The sequence below is a fragment of the Echinococcus granulosus genome (genome assembly GCF_000524195.1).
Source record: "Echinococcus granulosus chromosome Unknown EG_S00005, whole genome shotgun sequence".
Lineage (NCBI taxonomy): Eukaryota > Metazoa > Platyhelminthes > Cestoda > Cyclophyllidea > Taeniidae > Echinococcus > Echinococcus granulosus.
The window spans coordinates 1,878,394-1,902,315 of record NW_020170385.1 but is presented as its reverse complement, the minus strand read 5'-3'; the positions used below and the strand labels follow the sequence as shown (position 1 = coordinate 1,902,315).

At 44.5% G+C, this 23,922-nt stretch overlaps 1 protein-coding gene across 1 annotated transcript; it reads right to left on the bottom strand. All coding sequences in view use genetic code 11, as the record gives it.

Annotated features, from left to right (window-relative positions):
- Positions 1-488: 488 nt before the first annotated feature.
- Positions 489-23,044, bottom strand: EGR_01463 (hypothetical protein; the record flags this gene model as incomplete). The annotated part of the gene is made up of 11 exons (XM_024490712.1): positions 489-726; positions 2,662-3,325; positions 4,292-5,003; positions 6,528-6,827; positions 7,827-8,330; positions 10,076-10,803; positions 11,614-12,111; positions 12,508-12,888; positions 16,885-17,430; positions 18,883-19,294; positions 23,015-23,044. 11 exons carry the CDS (start codon positions 23,042-23,044, stop codon positions 489-491), a joined length of 5,013 nt encoding a protein of 1,670 aa, XP_024355036.1.
- Between the last annotated feature and the right edge of the window lie 878 nt (positions 23,045-23,922).

Below are 23,922 nucleotides of genomic sequence, written 5' to 3'. Positions count from 1 at the left end.
ACCATTCGGGTTGTGTGTGTGTGTGACTGAAATGGGCAGGACTTATCAAATGACTGTTTTGACAATGGTGATATACCACCTTCGTGTTTACCACCTTCAGTTGAAGTAAAGTATTATAAAAACACTGCAAACCTACCCATTTTAGCTATCTTGTAAAAGTTATCGGCATTCTAATGTTGACTGCCTAAGTGGGTGAAACAGTACCCAAGTCCAAACATTACTATCCTAAGGCGCACAATTGGCTACTTTTCCCGAGTAACATGTTTTTTTTGAAACTTCTGAATTTACGGCCTCAGATTTGCATAATACACAATTTAAGGTATATGTAACTGGTTTTATCGAATTCAAAGCATTGCACAAGTCTAAAGCTGGTGATATAGGCCCAGTACTTAGTCTACCACTAGGTTTTATCATTGGTGAATGGTGTGCCAACTGCTGTCTCAGGTGTTTTCGGTATGCCATCCTTTAAGCCTCCGTTTGAAAACCCTTTATTTGAAACCTTTGGTAGCGGTCGTATTCACCGTTGTTACGTAATCATTTCCATTATTTTTAAAGGCCTCAACTTTCGTCACAAAATGTGGGGGTCTGATGATGCTGCTGGACCAAGGTGGGGCTACACGTTCAGTGACGGCGCCATAAAACTCATCCCCGTCATCCTTTTCGTTTTTAGCCCAGTGGCCGTGACTCACATCCAAGCCACCCATCAGATGGCCGCCAACGTCACGTCTGAAAATAATGCATAACAGAGGATAGAGAGCGTGGTATGTAAGACCAGCACTGAATGTAACTCTGTGAAGCGTAGTTGCCTGGGTAAAATGGAGGTAAGTGCCGAAGTGAAAAACAAAGAAGAGAATGAAAAAGGGACTCCATAGAAGCGCAGGGAGAAGGTTGTTCATAAGGTACATCTGTTGAATGGAATTATATGTGAGGAGATGAGTGGCATTCGGGGACTCGGCGAGGGCATTCAGCATGTTTATGTAGAGATAGCGGGTGAAAAGAAGCGGCAAGATGAAAGTCACGGCTACGTGGTGGGCGACAACAAGTTTTTGACTGCCAGTCGCATCACCATAAAGGCGGAACATGTCTATGGTCTCGAAACAGAGCATGTGCCTTCCCGTTTCAGTGGTTAGTGAGTGCACGAAATCTGCCACAACCGCTTGCACGACGTAAAAGATGAATATACAAACTAGTATTACCCACTGACCATGGCGGCGGTAGACAGACGGGAAGATGAGGCGAGTAAAGAGGTACCAAGCCTCCATGATCGTGAGGGCCATACGGATGGTGAAGCAGACCCAGAATGCGGGTTTTGAAATCAATACTGCACAACCCATCCACCTCTGGCGCAAAGAATTGTGCACTACCCGATATATCTCGCCCAATGCATAGAAGAAGCAGGCCAACGAGTCACAGCATCCCATCCCGATAGCGAACCAAGCAAACGGAGAGTACTTCTTGAGGAGCAGACGCATGATAAGTGAAATGTTCAAAAGAAATCCGATTACAGCTACCACAACCGCAAACCAATGACCACTAATTGGTGGGAATTTCACAGGTACCTGGCTTCGAGGTGGAGGTGCGTTGAGCCCACCGCGAGTTTGCCAGTGTTCTAAGTATAACCGAGAAACCGATGCTTTCCCTGACATTTACTGAGAGAACGAGACAAAATTACATCAGGTCGCCTGCCAGTTTACAACCCAACCCACCGACCACGTGAGTAGCCACCTTCAGATGAATCGATAGCAAAACGGTGACGGGAGCGAACTAGGAAATTGCTCCCTCATTCTCCCAAAAACCAACTATCCTCATTCCATATGGTCATTATTCTGACATTTTTACCGTGAGGTGCTAATGCAGCACAGAGGACGATGGATAGCTGCACCCACTTCGGCAGTTCATTGGGCATGGAGATGCTTAAGCTGCATTTGATAGATGTTTGTCAAAAGGGCGGACAAACAAGTTCACACACTCCCACCCCTTGATATCTCTGAAAAAACCTCAGGTAAAGATATTTCAAACGGATTATTTGTAATCAAAGTAGTTAATTTACGCATAAGTGACGAAGATTTGAGCTTTATCAGCGCCTTGCTGAGAGTGGCATGATTACAGACTTAATGCATCAGCACTCCAGCACTCACTGCTTCGGCCACAAAGGATAAAACGCAAGTAGAGTATAAGATTATTTACAATGACGCATTTCACCCAAGAAACCGTGAGAATTTACACTACGCATATTGCCTTACATATCGAAGGAACACGATCGCAATTTGGAATAATGACAAACAAGGGCTTGATTTCAGATTAATGAAGGAGACACTTTAGGATTTAAGACATCGAAGTCGCCTGGTAAGGCCAAAATAGGTTCACAAAAGTGCAAATACATATCTAGTAGTTACAGTAAAGGTGAGTTGGGAGATGGAGGAGGAAATGTGAAAATGCGAGTAAAAAGTCGATGGCACATCGAGTCTCGAAAGCAAAATTTACAGAGAAACTGAGACCTTTGTACAGTAATCAATAATAGCTATGTAATTGAGATCTCAGTCATCCTATGTCAGAAAAACACGTGCGAGGACGTAGAAAATGCCTTTTTCTCACTCATGGTTAAATTGTCTTCACCTTGTGTGCATATCACTGAACGCTCGCACACATATGGGTATTTACAGGAGAGCAGGATAAGCCCGTGAATGGCTGGCATGCGAAGGAGGCTGAGGTTGCAACTGCTGGTGCAAGTGACTCGGGACCCCCACTGGCGGTGGCATATAGTACTGCTGCTGTGCTTGAGATGCTTGCATTGTTGCCGTAGGAGGCATCATCATGACATCGCTGTTACTACCACCGGTGCTATTTTGAGATTGTTGAACGTAGAAATCGCCTCCAGCCATCACTTGAACCTGTTGTTGTTGCTGCCAACGCTGCTGCTGGTAGGTCATATCGCCCATGTACATTTGAGAGGACGAGGGGAGGAACTTTTTGGTGGCAGTGGTTGTGCAGGTGACGGCGGAGGAAGAGGTGGGGGCGGTGGGGGCTGGGGCAGAGGACGGAAGCTCGGCATCCACTCTGTAAGTCACAGAAGTGCTCGAGCATGCTGGTGAGGCGTATTGAATGTGTAGTTGCTCGCGATAGGGCCCGCGAGGCTGGGCGTTCGCGTTGGAGGCGGAGACGGAGTACGTAGTGGCACCTTGGGGAAAATCGAAGGGATTTATACTGTCCAACTGCTGCGCCTGAGGAACATCCACTAAGGACACCGGGAAGCCCTGCGGATACTTCTGAGTAGTGGCGACCCCACTGCCCACGTACATCCCATAAGGCAATGCCGTCATCTCCCCTAATGGAAAAATATGACGCTAATAGAACGGAATTGTTCCATGTTAAAAGTTGATGTGCAAATTATTATTTAGTTTACAAAGCCGATGTGGGCAGGAAACAGGCCATTGAAATACGACACAAAATATAGAATTCCTGCCGTTTGAAGAACGGGAAACAGAATATGAATAATAATTTGTACACAATTTCTTAAAGGGAGGCTAGAAAGTGCTGGTTTTCTAGTCATTTTCCTACCCAAATATAGTGGCAGATTGATTGAAATAGCCATGCGTTGGGGCAAAATGATGGCGCATCTTAATCGCTCGTGTGGTCTGGCAATCAAGACACGATTGGCTAAGGGCACGAACACTCACGGTCGTAGAGTAAGCCAAATCATAACTTTGTCGAGAAAGTGGTAGGTCGCATAATACGACTGAATGTGCGCGTCACCACTCGCACGCGCAGGAAGCGAGACGCAAGACAAAAACAACAATGGCGATTACGATAGTACCGAAATACGTCATCACAGGGTTAGCCACATCTTCAAAGCTCTCTCTCACACATAACCAGTACGATTCCCATGTCAGCACCTACCTATCAAAGTGGGACTTTCTAGCTTGAAGTACCGCTATTCGAAGGAACAAATGATACGCAGCAATTAAAACTTACTGCCAAAAAATTAATTAAAATTTGATTTTAATGCATATAAAGGTGAACCAATACCAAGACTCCAAGTACATCTACATCCACAGCAAAGTTCGTTTATACTCTAGTGGATGTAGACCTACAGCATTTCACAATTTAACTTCAAATCAAGGAAAAAGATGGTGAATTGACTAAAAATCCACCCTTAGGAGAAGGCGGACCACCAACGCATTCATAAAACACCTCATGAATAGAATTTCAGTCAAAAAAAAACACGAACACACTTCCAAAAAACTTTATGAATGACCCTAATTACAACCGATGAGCCAATAAGTAAACGAACCGGAATGAATCGCACCACCACTACTGCTTATTGCCATTGAGCCCTGTGCCATATTTGTCATAGGAAGCTGCGCTGGATGTGTTTGTGAGTGATCTGTTTTTTGCTCCCTTTGTTGTTGTTGTTGTTGCTGCCTGGGTGAAATTGTCGTCGCCCGATGCTCGGGTGTAACTGAAGTAGAAGTAGCGACACCGACGCCAACTGTTGAGGGGTTGGCTGATGGAGCTGTGGAGCTGGTGGCCACTGCATTAGGGGCCACCTGAGAGTGAGTGGGTGATTGAATTCTCGACACGGGTGGCGGAACGGTAGAGGCCGCTGATTGCGAAATTCGCGGCTTCCCGTTAACACCGAGAGAAACCGGCTGTGGTGGATACTGTCCTCCGACCACACTAATCGTGTTTGTTGATGTCATCGGAGGGGTAGAAGCGCCAGATGTAGCAGATGACGTGGGGATGACGGGAGCAGAGGAGGTGGGAAGGTATTGAATGGTATGGGGAGTCTTTGGCATTATTTGCACATTACTTGGGGGTTGTGGAGTACGCGACTCAATCCTCTGGTTCGGTGGAGGCTGTGGCACTGGGCAACCGTTGCTGCCGTAGTAGGGATGTTGTTGCATAAACTGAATCTGCATCTGAGCGCTGCAGCAGCCCCCGTTGATGTGTTGATAATTCATTTGTTGAACATTCAACTGTGCGTTGAAGAAGGTATTATTGACCTTAAACAGAGAATAACTTCTCCAGCGTAACTACGGAGGTATGTACCACACAAATGAAGAATTTTAGAAGTTCTAAATGCGCATAAATTAAATTGCTCTGCTGTAAAATACATCCTTCTGTACTCATATAACCTAGTCGCAAGAATGACCACTTGCATATAGCCATCTTCAAGGAATAAGACTACTCTAGCCCATCTTATTTAGTGAAACGTTTGAGCTGAAACGCAAATTTATCTTAGGGATGAAAAAACGCTTAAGGTTTTTTTAGTACTCATGAAAAGTTGCGAGCCGTTGTGTGCATGACGGTATCGCATGCACAATATAATGCTACCGTCCTTGTAAATGGAAAGACACGTATGTCCGAAACGCTCGCCTGCGCGAGCTACTTATCAGCCTCTCTGTCTTCACAAAAACGCCGACTCAAAACTTTCTAATGATAATTGAGTGCGGTGGTAGAAGTGCGCACCAGGCGCGCAACGAGATGCTGCTAAAGGAAGGAGTGACAAAGGGGGAGCGCACAAGCAACTGAATACACGAGAGCTCTGCGCGCACACGCGGAAAGAAGTATCCCTCTCGCACCCATCGATTAGAGGCATGAACGCGCACGCACATACACACGTACGCACGTGCGTGTACCCATGCACGCAGATTCAACGGAGTAGTTTCTCGATTCAGGTGACGTACGCACAAGCATCCTACCACACCGGCGAGGGGGCAAACCGGAGCAGGTAAACCTGTACCACCATCTGATGACTGCACGTTCACGCCACCATCACTGATTCGCCAGCTCTCGAGCCGGTCTGATGCACACGAGGCAGTAGGTAGCTAATTAACCCATGCGGACCACGGCGCTGAGGAGCGGTGGGACGCATAAAAAGCTGCGTCAGTTATTGAATAACTGCATTAAGACGTAGTGGACTGCACCAAATGCACTCAGTCTGGGAGACTAAATTATAGTCACCACTTCTACCATAAGAAGAGATAGGATAAATTAACATTGCCTAGCTGAGGCATCGTGAACCAAAGCATGTACCACACTAAATTCGCATGCTGATATTTGCTTTCAAGGCATAGGGGGCTAAATTAGAGAGAAGAATCGTAATTAGTGGAAATGGTTGCGAAATCTCATGTCCATACTCCACAAAACAGACTGCACACTCGTCCCAAATGAATGCGAACGCGCGAATTTCCACATTGCGCGCAAGTCACATGAGGCCAAATATTGCTCCCAAGCAAGCCCCCATTGATTACATGACATAGTGAGTTCATCTAATCGTTTTTACAGGTGAAATGAGCTACCACATTTCAAACAAACACTATTTATGTCAGCTGATAGACATATGGTCCCAAGGAGGCTAAGCAACCATTTCGCCTATTTTAGTTGAAAATGTCATGGTTTCAACACTGCTGTTTACGAAAGCGGGTAGGCTAAAGATGTCTCAGGCTCCACGGCTAGTGTTTCAATAATAATAATTCAACAGCGAAATAGTGGATGTCCTATCCACTAGATGCGGCCTATATTACCTGTATTGACTGAGGAGGGGGAAGTGGTTGCTGTGATGCAGACTGAGACGCCGCAGCAGAAGCGGGAGGCATAGAGTTTACAGTTGCAGAGGTTGTGGGAGAGACGGAAGTGGGACAGATGGGTGGAGCTGAAGTCGGTGTAAGGCATCGAGACGCAGAGGGGGAGGGATCCACAGCTGATCGTGGTTGATCCGAGGGTGTGTAAGAACCGCCGGGGCCTGGCGGCTGCACCTGATCCAAAGGTCGAACAGCGCCCACAGGTTGGCTAGGACCTGTGGAAAAGTGCTGCTGCGGCGAAATCTGTGGATGTGAAGTATTGAAATCCCACTGCTGAGGCGTAGAAAAATCGAACGGCATAAGAAACGCATAAATACCTGATTAATATTCATGGAAATAGTCTGTTTTTCGACCATCTAGTGAAGGGGAATAACTTAACGAAATTTAAAAATTCCGAGCTGTACCTTCATCCCACAGAGAAGTTTAAGTGGAATAGTGGAAATGCACGAGACTAAAACACTGGCAACAATACACAGTGCAGAATAAGTTTTGGGCTATCGCGCATGCGTGACATCAAGTAGAGTTGGGTAGGGAGAGATTTGGGACTCCATTCAATTTCCTCTAATAAATGTCTGTCTCCCAGCCAAATCATATTACTTACAATAAAATAAAAAGGCGCCTCTTTTCTTCGTTATTTTTAACAGGTGATTTATATATCACCACACAGATGTACGCTTACAAAGCAATTGGGCCCGGTGATTGTTCAGGACAAATAAAAGTGCACTCTACACCTGATATCAGCATATTCAATAGTATGAACAACGTTTTGAAAAAGGGAAGAGGCATGAGGCGCCTAAGCACGCTTACTCACCAATTAGTTCTAAAGAAAAGATCAAAGCACCAGGCATTCGGTTAAATAAAAAGCCGTCAATTCGAACAATGAAGATTCAAACTAATTCCATGTAAGACAGCGTACGGCTGATTCTCATAAGTCGTCAAGCATGGACGAAATAAAAAGGAATCAGACATAAATGAGTTTTTACACTAAAAGTCAAGAAATGAGCGGTAACAATATCAGACCAATAAGCCGTTACTTGCGGTAGTGTGATAAGACATTTTTTAAGGCAGAAACAGCACAATAACAGGATAAAGTGACCACAAAGGCAAAATTATGTAAGAAAGTAAATTGAGAAACAATCCATATATTTTAAGCAAAGCATACGCTTTAAAAAAGTGGTAGACGACCATGGTAAAGTACCTTCGCCAAGGCAGATCCTATGAAAACTTGAGAAGAATTCTCACCTGCTGACTTCCTGGGGGTATCGCCACGGCCTGATAAGAGGGACCACCACCTCCAGTACTAGAGTTTGTGGGAGCAGAGCCTATTGAGAAGAGAGAGCTTGGATCACTATCGGGATTGGCAATCATGGCAGGACCGCCGCCACCGGAGAAGGCAAGAATATCGGGTGCAGAGGCCATCCTTGAGTACCCCGAGGGTGGAGGAGGACAGGAGGGGGCGGAGTTAGTCGAGACAGCGGGAGGAGGGGAACAAAAGGGGCCTTCGGAACCCGAGAGTTGGGAGAGGCGCGCAAGACTCGCGAGGCTCGCAGAAGTGAGATGCTGTGTAGGGGAGGAGACAGGGACACTGTCCACCAGGTGACTGTAACCGCTAGTGGAAAGCTGCTGTTGGGTTGTGGGTGGGAGGGGAGTGCTTGTAGAACCAGGAGGAACTGGTGGATATTGAGGCTGTTCTATCACTGTTGATGGATTGCCAGAGGCAATGGCGGAGCCTCGGTAGCTAGGATTCTAAAATAAGCAATTAACCTATCAGTAACGAATCAAACCTCTCTAATTGTTAAAAGCTTACGCATACGCATTACCTAACGAACTTTTAAAGATTATCTGACAGGACTGTTTACAATTTGAACTAGGAGGCAACACGTGTCAATGGAGCATGGAATTCCAAAGTGTTTAAGTCGAATAGAATGGAACAACTGATATGTGAAACTTAGTTTGACTTAAAATATAATTTTTGAAATAAATAATTACTTAATATGAAGAGCAAACAACTACTTAAATGAAATTCCAGGCAAATAATCGGCAATATACCGATGCAATGACCCAGTCAGAACAAAACTTAAGCTGTCAGCTTCGAATACCGCGGATACAACCTTACAACTTTCCACAGCCAACAGAGTTCCTACTACGAATTAAGCTAAAACAGTGTTTATTTCTGTCAAACAACTCCGATGGAGGTATATTAAAAACCTAGTATTCTCGAGACCTGAGAGGCCTAGTATTTGAAACGCATAATTTGTACAACAGACTCTATGCTCTTCCAAGCGGATAGCTGAATGCATGCACTAACGCGTACAGGAGGGAACTGTCGAAACAGTAATGAAGGCGAGTCAGCGTTCACCTTCCCTTCGCACTCCCTCTGCCCCGTTCACCTCGCTGCTCTGCTCCATCCCCTCCACCTTGCAAACTGGGCAAGATAGTGGCGGGTGCTGACTATTTTTAGCAAAACACCCTCACCTTGATACCACCCCACGGAAAGGACTGCGCTGATTGGCTAAGCTTAATTGTAGACGGCAACGCGCAGGCGCACGCACCTCAAATTGAAATGCCAAGGCGAGCGAACGGGCACGCGCCTGTGGATGGAGGCCTGATTGCTTGTGCCTCCTGCATGCATGAGTGTGTGTATGTGGACACTTGCGTAGGTATTTTTCATTTCATCTTCCTTATCCCACTTTAGGACAGAGCCAACATGAAAAACAGAAACGGAGTCTTGATGTACATATTCTGGACCCATCTTGTTTCCTTGTAATGAGATAGGGTCACACTTATTCTTACGCAAACAAATTGCGCTAACCCGATGGATCACTGATACGTATATTAAATGGTTTCACTAGCCTAAATTAAGGAATTTCCAAAAGTCAAATTAACCGACAAAACGGATAGAAATACATGAAACCTATAGCGAGGATAAAAAATCCATTATAACACTAGCAATGGCGCATTTACACTGATGAACCCCAAAAATGCACACAACTACAGATTCAAAAAGCTGGGTTGATTAACGAAGCCTTTTTAAACTATGAGGTCTGGAAATAATTAAGACTTCGCCCAAACACTGTTGAACAGTCCAATAACGTAAAAAGTGCATACCCTAGAACCGACTCAACGATTATTCCAAAAGCCAGTTCTCGTGACCCCCTTTAATACACATGTTTATTGCATGTGAAAACAAAGACGCGAATGGTACTGGTAAAAGTAAAACATCGTAGAAAACACCGGGTTAGCATCGATGATGACTCACGAACCAAAGAAATGTGCCATCACGGAATGAGCAATTATCCTTAAACCCATGCAAATCTAATAAGGGGTGATTCTTTCAAAAACACGAATTAATGGGCTATCTGGATCACTATGTGTATTCTTCGGTCCATTTTAATATCCTCAGCAGTTTGCCACTAGTAGAGTAGTAAAAACAAATTTGGGCTAACAATAACAACGACCGCAGATGCAGAGATAAAAACCACTAAACATACCACATATGCGCCGTTCAACGGATCACTGGGTATGGCTTGGTATGAACCGCCTGGAGCGGAGCTGCGTAGAGGCCCAATGGGGACACTTCCAAAACCTCCAGACTTTATCATACTGGCAGGTGGTTGAGGTTGTGGCAACCGCTGTGGACTGCTGAAGGGAGACATAGATGGCAGCTGTGGAGGGCGAGCCGACGCCGATCGACCAACTGTTCCAGAAACCGACTTGCGTTTCTTGCTTAGACCACCCCTGCCTGAAGTTGGCCGACCACAGTTCACCGGAGTGGTGGCAACGGTCTGTTGTTGTTGCATCAGCATGGCTTGTTGCTGCTGATGCTGCTCAAACATAGCTTGCTGTTGATCCCAGAACTGCTGTTCAGGAGGTGTCATATCGGGTGGGTAGGGACGCTTGTATGGTGGTGGTGGAGGTGCAGGAACACAGAACTTATTGGGTGGAGGCGGGTATCCACAAGCATTGTTTGGAGGGACCACAAGGACAGGAGGACCTCCACCGCCTGGAGGAGGAGGGGGAACAACCATATGGTCCATCGAACCACTATACTGGAAGTGGGCACCATTAGGGTCCCCCATCGAGCCAGGGTGCTTCCGCTGCTGCTGCAGCCACGACGTCCGATCAAAGTCACGTTCGTCAGGTCGAACAACCATCAGTCCACGTGGCTGCTGATTAAGGCCGGCAGATATGCCCTCGGTAGGATGGGGTGGAAGATGAACTATTAGGTGGGAAAAATGATCGACTACTTTACTGAAACCTTTCACAATGTATGATCATTAAAAGGTCATTTATATAATATCTCTTAAATCGGTCAAAAATGCTGTCAAACCAATTTAGGGACTAGAGACCAATAAGCACACAGCTAACATTTGGGCTACTACTTTGAAAGGGGATAACAAGTGGTTAACTCGTTTTTAGAGAATCGCCTAATAACGTGTTTTCACTCTCCTGTGTGCACAAGGATAAAGTCAATCCGGGCTAGACAACAGATAACACGACGATAACTACGATGACTCCTTAAGCACGCGGCAGCAGCAGCGGGACGATGAGTCAGGAGGCGCAAATAACGTGCTGCCACTGAGGTGCTTCCGCTTGTTGTCCCGTCATCGTCAGGTACTGCTAATACTACCGCCTCGTATTCTAGAAAACCTCACTGCCACCATGTGCTGTTGCTGATACCTATGACAGCGTAGTCAGGTGCTAATGCCTGGGTTACACTAGCTACGATGTTCCGCATAAGAATGAGTAGGTGTGGTGAAGCAACTCCTTAATTTCACCAACAAGGATTGGCCGAATCTGGATGCTACAAATATGTGACAAAAACTTCTTTCACCATATGCTCGAAGATGTGGTGATGAAATTTAGGCGAAATTGTTAACTGCTATTAGCACAAACACAAGGTGATCATGGGAGAACACGCGCGAAGAGAGGCAGTATAACTACGAGTAAGGCCTACCATAGGCTATTTTAATCAACAGTACAAACATGGGAACATTCTTGGATGAGATCCACCAGAAAATCAACGTACGCGGGTCGTGTTGAATTGGAGGAATGGCGGCACCAGGTGGCGGAAGAGGAGGTGCCAATGGTTGAGATAATTGACCACCATTACCAGCGACAGCCGCGTACATTTGTTGCTGCTGCATGGCGGCAACCGTTGCGGCGCCAGGAGTAGAAGCCATTTTGCTCTTAGTAAGTTTCGAGTGTATTTTCTCTAGTTGAGCCATTTTACTCTTCCGGTTCTCCAGCTGCTCCTGTGTGACAGCACAATTGGCAGAGCTGCCACCAATGGCGGAAGAGTTACCGCCGGGAATTAGACCGCTTTGCAGCATGAATTGCTGTACCAGTGGATGCATTGAGTGGAAAGTCGTGATGCGCATTTGGGTACGTTGGCACTTGGCTGCAGCCTCGTTAGCCATCTCCGTAGTGAATACGAGGGCGTGCGGGGGTAACATGAGAGGGCCGGGGGGGAGGGGGCCGGAGACTGCAGCCGTAGGTTGAGGCGCGCTACCACTCAGGGAGGGAGCTGAGGAAGACACTCCAATGTTCGACGTTGGGACTGCATCCACCACTCCTTCAGGAACTAAAGGTACATGCTAGTACACGTAGCATACTTTAGAGACTACAAAAGTGAAGTGAAATGCAAATTTGACATTGTAAACTATTACATGAGTGTGTTGCAAGACATGGATTTGTAGCAATTCGAGGCAAAGCCCACTCGAAAATAGGGAATACAAATGTACTGAACAAGTTTTCTGAGGTATTGATTACAAGAGGTTTAACGCCGTACGAAAAGTAGGCGAGGGTGAGAGGATAGCATTTTCAGGAAATGTTAGTGATAGATCTTCGACATATAGCGTAGTGCAAATACGGAGGTATTCACTGGAGACGAGAAAAATGTCAATTGTTTTACAAAACCTACCGGCATCAAGCTTTTGTCCGCTCATGGGAAAGGTTTGATTAGAGACTATGGAAGTTCTCCTGCGACCATCACCAACAGACGAAGGAGCGGAGAAGGGCGGAGCCGAGTGTGGTTGGCCACCGTCCGCTTGATGAGCGACCTCTGCAGGCATGGGTCCACTGGCCGGTCGCCGAATGGGCGAATCAAGTAAATGCTGCTGCCCTGACACCGGCTCATTAGTCAATTTGATATGCTGCTGAGACGGTGAGGAGGAACAGAGCGAGTAAACTGAGTGCGGAGGTTCCACGCTGTTTGGGTGCTGAAAATGGGTTGCCCTCGTCGAACCTCCTACTACAGTTGATGAGGACGGATGACTGCTATCCGGTATCCAGACTCCAGTGGCTGTAAGAGTGGAAAAACGGAATCGGACCAACGGTTAATTGCGCCATTATTACAAAACCAAAAAGTACTAAATAATGATGAGCTATTCATTTGCCATGACATTTTCACATATTCACTATGTACGGAAATTCAGTACAAACAATAATCCTATCGGTAGCAAGTTTCTAAGATTGTCAAGACGTGGGGAGGAACAAGTTCAAGATTGAGGTATAAAAAAATAAAAGATCACCTACGCTTACCGGGTCGGTGTGAAAATAAGAATTTACGATTTGAACTTAAGTACCCTCAATGCACAAACTGCGACGTGTAAACGATTTAAAGTTGAAGCTAATTTGTAATTTTATGCCTGCACAGAAAAGTAAACGTGTACATCGCATGTGCTAAGAGGCGAGCAAACGTGTGCACGAGCATACACGATGTAAGGCGAATTTCTGCAACTGACTGCGGCCACTATCATCATCACAATTACCACTAACACGAAAATGGGTTAGTGGAGGCGAGGAAGACAGCCGTAGAAAAAAAGGGATAATTTTTTGCCCACATAGCACCCACCAATTCGGGCTAATTCACACTCATGGAATTGCTTCATTTTTGAGCCCTGTCTTTGCTGTACCTGGACGCACGGGAGGAGAACGGACAGACAATGCCGCTTCGCAACCTTTGAAATCCAGCATTACAGTTCTATTCTAACATAGTTTGGGTACTTGAAAGAGACAGATGATATCGATGTAATTGTAAGCGCCAGTATTTGTGCAGAAGACATTTGCGACTACCTACAGCACGCCAATTTCGTGCACTGAGGTTATCACAGCAAACGAAAATGGAGCCTTGTTCTCACCGAGTATGCTGAGTGAAACCCACATAGGCAAAAGCGCACATTAGATTGTGAGAAATGAGGTACTTACATTGGAACTCTGAAATATATCATGTACTCGTGTTTAAGGAAACCCCTGGGAATCAAGACAAATTAAATGAGCACCTTCAATCGGAAAGGACTACTAGTTTCTCAAAAGTCAAGGAGATAAATCAAAGTACGAGTGAAAGAAGTAAACACTCGAGTAAAACATTTTGCAAACGTAAACCTCTTTAGGCGCTAAGTGTATTAAAATCTTAAAGGCTTTGAAAAGGAATTAAAAAAGTGAAAAGGACACAGCTTTGCGCCACAGTTGTGTAATATTCTTCCTCTCACCACATATTTTCATATCTTCGCTCCTCACAGCGTGTCACCAAAAGTTGATCATTAAAAGAGCAAGAACAATATCCAGAAGCACCCACGTGAATATCCGTGGTACGCAAACACATAAAGAATCAGGAATTGAGAGAGGAAACAGCGCACGGCAGGACGGAGTACTGGGCTGAGGATTCGGTAGGTATGTGGTCGCATGATCCAACGATTTCGCGTGGGTCCCCACCTGCAAGTGCGCGTGCCGTCGCACATGGCGGGCGATGTACACACGATTATACTGAAGCACCAGCTAAGGCATCTCGTACAGTACACGTTGTAGTGGTCGAATTAACTTAAATGTTAGCTTTGCCTAGGCCAGTTAATGCTTCCAATGCGAGCGCAAGCATACACATGGTGCACGAATTGATTTGTCCATGCGGTGCCAGCACACAACACGCACAAAAACGTCAAATTTTCATGCTTATATCTCTTCGCCATGTCTCGTTTCATTTCCCTTGATACGCTTTCTCTCTCCAGCGTGCAGTGGGGTGCCAGAATACGTTTCCGCACTGCAATTTCCAAGCAGGCTGTTTTAGTGTTGTGAGGTGGCCAATCTGCCACGGGCATCTTGCGTGCGTTTGCGAATCAATGCGTGGCAGCCCTTCTCTCTCGCCCGTTCCAGCCTGGCGCAGACGCATGATGCGGAGGTGCACGCATATGTGTACGCGCACTCGCGCACCACGCAAACACGGCCACTGTCGCCAAACCGTGTCAAACAGAGGAATTGTGCCCTGTTTTGACGAGCCTCGTGCCTGCATGACAGAACAACGGGCACGCATGCACGCTGCCACAAAAAAACACCAGTCGAGGCTGCAGAACAACGCACATGAAATAAACAACCCGCCTTCGAGAAAAAGCACCCTCCAATCAGATTACGCTTGCAAAATTGTGGCCACCAAATACTGATTCCCATACTCAAATGGACCAGAATTTATTTCAGTCCCAATTTTTAACCTTTCTAATCATAAACATACGAACAAGGAAGGCACGGAACTGCCATTTCAGTCTGTGTATCTGGGATATGCAGGAAGAAATGAGATGCTACATTAAGTCCCACACGAATAATCTGTAACGCACAAGCGTGTTCGTAGGAACCACAGTGACAAGGTTTGTTTTTAACAAATAGTCGGTGGCAGGCATTAAATAAAGTCAAGAGAGTCTGTTCTGCTCACGTTTTGCGTAATCAAAGCCAACGAAAGTGAAAGCAGTGGACAATCAAAAATAAGCATGGTAGAACAAACCGACTGCACGAAGACGTGTTAGAATGATAGTGTAAGCGGTCGAAAAACCTATCAAATCCATCTTCCAAAACCTGAATGAACACTGCAAATAATTTGCTATTTAATTAAATCTAAAATAACATGAAAAAATGGGAAACCGCATATCAACAACTGCTCATTTTTACTTGAGCAAAAAGCCTACAGGAGATAACGTAACGATCACCACATTTCGCGTTTGTGAATCTGAAAGAGTAGCAAGCAGGGTAAGTTACTACTCTCCACCACAGGTCGGCCCAAGAAGTGAAGAAATCTGACGTAGTGCGAAAGGGATGCACCATTCTGCTGAGTGCAAGCGAATTCGCGTCCACTATTACATCCCGAACAATGGTGAGGAAAGAGGAAACAACGTATACAGTCGTCCTGGGATTCGCATGAGGTTTTCACCTAATGACCGTGAGAATTAATGCTAAATGGGCCCAGCGTCGACTGCAGTTCACCCAATACTAAAGGGACAAATTTGACGTGTCACCACACCAATTAAGGGGACTGCACGGATGAATCATCACCCCAAGTCATAAGATGTAAGCCAGGTGTAAAATGGACTGAAACTGCTGCAAAAATCATGGAGATCTTGTTAATGGGGGAAACACCGAGAGTCGATATGTAACAACACCACACTAATGACTATAAGGAAGTAAACTGTACACACGGAAAAGAGCCCAAGGCCCGGCCGATTCAAGTCAGTGGACCATAAGGGACCTCATCTACCCTGGCCCAGTGAGAGGACCACTGATGTGGGATAATAGAGGCAGGAACAGCCAAGCCATGCGTCATACGCTCCTCTCCTATGCCTGGGCCGCTTATTTGGGGCCTAACCATCGAGACAAAGGCCAAATCTTAACACCAAAGACTAACACAGTGCACCGCAGGCAGACTCGGGGGCTAGGATATTGTCACGCTAGACCTGACCTTAACACTTGCAATAGAAGGAAACTTTGTAGATAAAATACATAAAATGAGAAAAAAATCTGACAAAAGGTAAAGCCAATCAAAAGAAGGAAGATTAATTTAGAAAAATCTGGGCAGCAAGATGCAACGTCACACACACAACATTCACACCAAGCGCTTCGCGCCATCACGCAAACTAAGGATGCATTCTTGCAGCAGAACGCTTGGGTTGGGTACCACATTGACTCTCGGTTAAAAGTCACTCATCTGCTAATTAAAAGCTTCGTTCCTGTCGAAAACATATTATAAACAGCAAACATGCTGAGAGAAAGCTTGGAATTTGCCAATAATAAGCTAACAAGCCAATGGAAGATGCGATGCAAGAATTGCAGGGGCGGAAACTTTAAGGGTTTGGTTTAAACTGCACTACACGAATGCAATTGAGGTATAGCAACTAACAGTGACTAAAATGTCGTCAAATAACTCACCAAACACACAACACAACTTCACACCAGGTAGAATCAAATTTTATACGTTTACAGTGGAAAGTTAGAAGAATAATTACAGGACAGAACAACAGACAAGAGCGAAAAACATGATTACATGGCGTGTTGGGAGCAGTGAGACTGGCCTTCATAGGCGCGGCAGATGACTCCGGCGTGGATGCAGTGGGTTGAGAGGCCTGAGATACACCAGGGAGCACGGAGGGTGTTTCGTTGGGCGGAGTGAGAGGACAAGTGGAAGTAGAGTTGCCACTGCTACTTGCCGCACTACTGCCAGTGACGCCTTCTGTCGCCAGGGGCGCAGCGACCTGAGAGGATGGGGAAGTCGAGGATTTGACCGAAGGGAGAGACGTAGAAACCACAGGCAATCCTCTTTGCTGCCGAATTTCTGCTAATTCAACCGCCTCCTTGTCCAGAAGTCGAGCCGAATTGAGCTCATCAGCGAAGTCACTCATATATGGGTTTTCAATACATTCCTGTACGTATGAAAAGAGATCCTTTTTCAAAAAGTGACACAACTCCGCCTCCTCTCCAGCACGACCCAGCGAGGCGATGAAGGAGGTCCATTGCTGAATTGTTGGACCAACAGCCACGGACCAGTGCGATGAGAAGCCACCTTGAGGGGTTTCGCGATAGAGACGGAGGTCTTGTGAAACATAAGAAAGTATTCAACAACGTAGGCACTTGCCGCTTGAAGAAATTCCACGGTATCATAAAGGTCTGATAGGGAATTAGTGAACAGCGTTAAAAACCAAGAAGGATTTGACGTACAATGGTCGTCAATGGCACCAAAAACAAATTCAAGAATCTTTGACGGGACGAAGACGGTAAGACAAGCCAGAATTCATGCTGTAATTTGTAGACGAGTGCAACCAAAAACAAGGTATCAACAAAGTGATTAGAAGCCTATTAACACTCGGGATTAGTGTAATACACCACAGAAAATCACAAAAAGTGGAGTTTTGCGAGCGTACCACCACAAGCAATAATGATGGAACACTTTGTAACGCTTCTGATAAAGAAAAGTTCAATTGCTGAGCAACTGTGATTTTGCTGCAATGGATCCGCACACTCCGAGGTCTGAGAGGCGGACTGTGGCCTAAAGTACACCTAAGCCGTGAGCGGAAGGAGCACAAAAGTACGGCAGTGAGTCTTCATTTTGAAGTGTAAAGGCCAATAAATAGGACACTGTTTCCCATATTCAAACATTTAATAAAATTAAAACAAGAGACCAGCAAAACCAAAAAGTTTAATCTAAATTATATGAGGACACCACCCAAGTGGCCTAAAGTAAAGATAACAAGTAAAAACAGGTGCTCGTATTTCCCTTCTTAAAAGAACACTACAGATACACCGACATAATGAAGGAGGCGTAAACGTGATGAAGGCATTCACAACAGCTTTAATGGCTAGGCTAGTACGCACTCACGACGATGCAACTAAGTCTTATAAAAAGCAGAAGTGTATGCGGTTAAAACGTAAACAATGGCTTCAATTGGATGACAACGATTCACAGGGAAATGGTTGTTTACTATAACTAGACATTAAGCACAAATTGTGCTCTGATTGACCTTCCAAGTACGAAATGAAAACAAGTGCGAGTAACCCAAACTATGCTTTACCTGGAGAACGACATATCATGCGATGATAGGGTATACTGAATGGCAATTAAAGCGCTTTAAGAGACGGCCGACTTTGGGAGTGTACACGAAAGTCCGTAAGGGACTTGCCCAGTGAGAGATAGGACGGAACATGAAATTCCTGAAGGACAGGGTCAAGTCATCGATTTTTACACGAGAAAAGATAACCCCTTAACTAAAAACAATAAACGCCTTACAAAACTTGAGGCCCTGGAGAAACAAGAACCTCCTGCTGCAGTCTAGACAGCAGAGGCCTGTATAGGTGTTCAAACATGCAGTGCTATGAAGTCAGAGAGCAATATTTAACTTTCTACAGAATGCCAGATGGATTGCAGCCTAATCGAGTATCTAAGTGCACGCGCAAATAGGTGCTAATGCAACAAATAGAATACACAAACCACGCCCCCATAACTGTTGCCAGGAGAGCAGAAACTGACAAGCAAAAAAAAGGAGCTTACCATCCATGTAGTAGTAGCTTGATCCAGAAGCATCTTGACCAACTTTGATGAGAAGGCTCTCGTCGTCAGGAGAAGCAAGAACGCCGACGTCCCTCTCAGCGTTGGCCTTGGGCGCATTTAGAACAGCGTTGAAGCTGAGGTCGGGCCGCTCGTCATAAACACACTCAATTAAGTGCTCGAGGAGGAGAGCACGAGCGGGTGCATCGAGCTCAGAGACCGAACGACCGGCGCGAGCGGCCTGCAAAGCTTGGCGGTGAGTGGTGCGCTTCTCGCCCACAAAGGCATCCAGGGCCCCGTCAACACCAGCAATGCACACCGTCGGGTCGCGATGACGCAGAAAGCGCAGAATCCGAGCCACACAGTCACATAGAGGCACGGTCTCCGATCCTTTCAGTATGTGTTGATACAAATCCTACGTAAAGTACAAACGCACATAGTGATAGCGAACACTAAACTAAGCATCTCGAGGGTGAAAACGATGTTAGTTTTAAAAAATCTTGACCTAGTCACTAGGATGTCAGAAACTACCATTATAGAGAGCACAAGCGTTCACTACACTTTGAGCCATACACTGAAATAACCAAGATCAGAAGGTAAAAAGGCAAAAGTGGAAAAATTTTGGCCATAACTGATAGGACTAATTTGTTTGCAATAAAGATTTGGTAACTCATGAACAATTTTTAAAGCAAAACTAAACGAGCAGACACGAAATCTCTAGGGGGAATGATTTCCTTACTTACATTGACTGTCGATTAGAATATTAGAGACTAGACTGCCTTCCATGGTTGAAAGGACACCAGATATTTGATAAGCGGTCATTCACAAAGAGCTCAAGAGAGTTGTATTTCAAACGTGACGAAGATTAGGCGTTCGCCTCATCGACATGCACGTCAAACCCATAAAATTAACACCGAAAACAACAAAAACTTACAAGATAAAATCGAATAATAGGAGTTATCGGGAGTAACCACCTCTGCCAGTACCTTTACGCATACAAACGCAACAAAAATCGTCAACTATTACTTTCGACGAGGCGGCCAGAACCACGAGTGAGCGCGACAAATCGCAAAGCGGAGGCACACGCTCGACTACTGCACTCTCCGGCTTTCGGCGTTAGAGCAAAACCTTGGCCTCCAATCAACTAGTCTCGGCAAACAACGCTAAGATAGATTATTGTTGGTCCCCAACACGAAAATCCGTAACTAACTGACATCTAGAACTAAGACACCAAAATTCCTAACTGGTGACTTGTTTCATAAAATACGATAATTGGAAGCAGAGTTTAAGAACGCTGATAAACAATGGTGACCATGGTGATGAGGCTTGAAGGGTAGTGACAACAAGAATCAGGAATTCACCAAAACCGACGGCGGTGGTAGCGACAAAGTTCTCGCACAACCACACTATGGACTACAAAGGCTAAACTAAAATCGAATGCAAGAAAGAGCTCATGAAGAGGAAATGGATGGTTAAAGAACTAAAACCCTATATCAAACGAATGGGGTCAGTGAGTTTGCACAAGTGATGGCACATGAAAAGGTCCTTAGCGACAAATAAAAGACATTCCTAAAGCAGTTGTTATTAAAACCAATTAACACGCTAACTGAAGTCTGCCAAGAATAAAGTGGCCACATCAAAGTACCGCTTTGAGATAATAATGTACGAATCAATAAGGAAAACTTGCCTGTAGTCGCAAACGAGGGAATCGAAACCGTTGCTTGTGCTGGACAAAAAACTGCATTAGAAATGCCAACTTGAACTTCTTGATGTCCTCAACACTGACAATCGGGTCATCCAATTGGAGCGCTTGGATCATTTTTTCACAAATGTTTGTCGGACAAAAGCTTTGGACGTGCTGCAGGTAAATATACCATCCGACCCAACAGAAACCTGGAAAATAATAAAATTACAATGCAATCATAGACATGAAAGCCAGAGAAGAGAAAACGGACAGCAAAAGTGAACAAACACATGTACGTTGTGATGCCCTGAGAAGTTGTCATTTCTAAGAAAGATGAGGATGCGAAAAACAATACATTTTTAAGGCACGCCAGTGGTCGGGGAACAGATTTAGCACTCACGAGCAGAAATAAGCGTTACACCAACAGATGCCCGGTAATAGCACCAGAAGGATATTAATGGTCTATTTTTGAATACTGGTGCGAACAAACAAATGCGCATTGTAATAATCACAAGCCTTTGTGCATTATAATAAGTCCAAAAGCGTATTTGCCTCAGAAAGCTGAAGATGGGAAAATCTATGGTTTCACATATCCCAATCTTTGCCGTTACGAACTTCAAGTGGAAGTCGTCAACCAGTCAATGATATTGCTTCTCATAAAGTTATTGAATTTATAATATCATCCACACACACAGGTGTCGGATCATGGTAGGCAAATCTATCCCACGCAAATGCCACAATTCTAAATCCCTTTTGCTTTTACTATTCAGCATCTCAAGTCGACTCTGCAGGAAGAATAAAGAGAACCAGTTTAAAATGGTTTTTGTCATTGGCGTTTAGAAGGGCTAAGGAGGAGAAGACACACCTTAAGGGTCCTGCTCCTAGGAAAAAAAGGTCTACATGGCCAAAATTTAGCTCAAAATATGTACCAGTATACTACTTAACAAACTTCTTTTGAACCCGAATAATCAATTTTACTTTTCTACTTTGACTGTAAAAGGCATTTTGCAAAGTCTTATAAACCGTAGGGTATTATACAAAAAGAAAGGTCGGGTGGTACCCATTACCGATGATACGAGATTAGGTTCAGTCGGTGTTATCGTATATCAAATTATCTATGGAACAAACTGTATAAAGGACCAAATATTTAAAAAAGTGCCTCTAAAACCCTAACATTATTTGCGATGGGCAAGATATGAATGCTATGAGCCTTCTGCAGTCATGATTGAGCAAGGTATCCAACACATCACTTTGTGACGAAGGTACGAATGGTGTCGTTCAGAACATTGTAGTAAAGCTCTTTTAAGAGAAATTGAAATTTAATGACATCTGATCTTGCTCTGTCAGAAGTTACTGTTGGTAACTCAAAACTATGCAACCACTGAAAACAGGCGTCTTCTGAATCGAGTCACCACAAAACCCTGCCACCTACAACAGATGCCTTCCTTCAGCAAACTTAAGATTTGTAAACCAGTAAACGAAGGGTTTTTTTTTGCATAGACTAAATTTTTTTGCCACTAGTGTTGTTGACAATTGCATCCGTAATGTATAGCAACTTATTCACTGCTTTGTCCTTCGACCCAGGCCTTCATACCAACAAATCTGAAACACCGGTTGAGAGAAGACATTTTGTAATAATATGAGGTCTTGCAAATAGTCAAATTTTTACAGACAATCAAGGCTTGAGTCCTCTTCAGTAATCTTTGACGTCTTTTTCACTACGATGCGTGATTTAACCGTTTACTTCCACATCGTCTCTTAGTTGATACTAAGAGCGCAACTAAAACGCTCCCAGAGCTTGTCTAAATGTAAAATTTAACAAAAACGCTTAAAAGTGGCTCTGGCTCAAATATTCACTGACGCATTTGTACCGCCCAGAGCCTTTTCGAAGTCGAAATAAGTGTGGAGCGAGGCTCCTTGGTCTCCGCTTCCCAATTCCTAGCGTTCCTAGACAAGCCCGGTTGATCTGCTTTGGACATCTTTATTGAAGGTGACAAGATGGATAGGGAAAATACAATATTCAAGAAGGAGGGGAGCCGCAGTCACAGGGTAAGGGAGAGGACAATCCGGTTGCAAGGTTCGAATTTCCTGATTGCCTCCTCCCTGAAAGGCACATTAAAACAACATAAGTATTACATAAGCTACACTACAATGACAGACAACGAATTGGCAAAGTTAAGAAGCGATGAAGGGTAATGGCATGACCAGGAGGCCATGAATTTGCGCTAAAGAGCAGAGGCAGAGACTCAAGCTGCTGGGTAACAAAACGAACGATTAAATAAGGTATCACAGATGTTTCAATTCCGAATTCCGTAAATTTAAAATTCAATACTAACCTTAATCAAGTCGACTTTTACATGTATCTATATGGCTTGATTTATACCCTATTATTATCCTAAGAACCAACAAACCGCAAACATTTCAGAAAATTTCACGAAGTTTTAAACGCACCGCGAAGCCTAACAACCGGAATTGTCTCATTTCCCATGAGACAAGGGAAGTCCTATAGTAATCATTAAAAAAATAATAAGGCGCTAAACCAGAACTATCAAAATCAATAAATTATAGCTGTACCACGGCATTATTAGGTTGATGGTCGTTCTAGTAGGAGGCCTTAGTGCTTTATTGCAGTGGCATACAAATTTCGTGTGTTTGGTCAAAGTTTTTAGTTAAAGCTAAAGTGATGGAACACTTTGCATTTATTTACTGAACCAAACTTTGACCTTGATATCCCAAACGGATAAATAAACATTTTTGAATCATATGTGTTACTGACTTGTGCAATACTTTATAGCCCGGTGCATTATGGAATTTTCTTACAGTTTCCTGTAGTAACTGCAGTTTCCTAATAGAATCGTGTGATGCGCATGATAATCGCTTTTAAATAGGAGTTCTGTCTATTCTAAAACTCCTATCTAGTTTACGAGGAAACTCCCTTTTGCACAGCCTACAACGCTGTTTCACCCAATATGAGCGGCAACATGCGCAAGACTTCACATGTATCTCCTTTGCTTTTTGGATTTATTCCAATCGAACTATATTTGGTTATTGTTAGAAACGATAAAATGAATGAAAAGAAAGCAGCACTCTCGCGAATAAATGCATTGCTAAGGTCGTTTTTAAAGTGTATACCTAGTGGTGTGGATTGCTCTTTCACTCCAAGAGATGGTGTTTCGTTGGAAATTACAGCACATATGTCATCATTCCTCACATTATTACAAAAACTGCTCGACATTGAGGATGGGCAGCTAGCAGATGAATGTTATTCTCTATTAATGGTAGGTTATTTTAGTATGTGACTGTATTTTGCCTATGATGCTGGTTGATAACATGTTGAAACTAGGAGAAACGGCAATTTA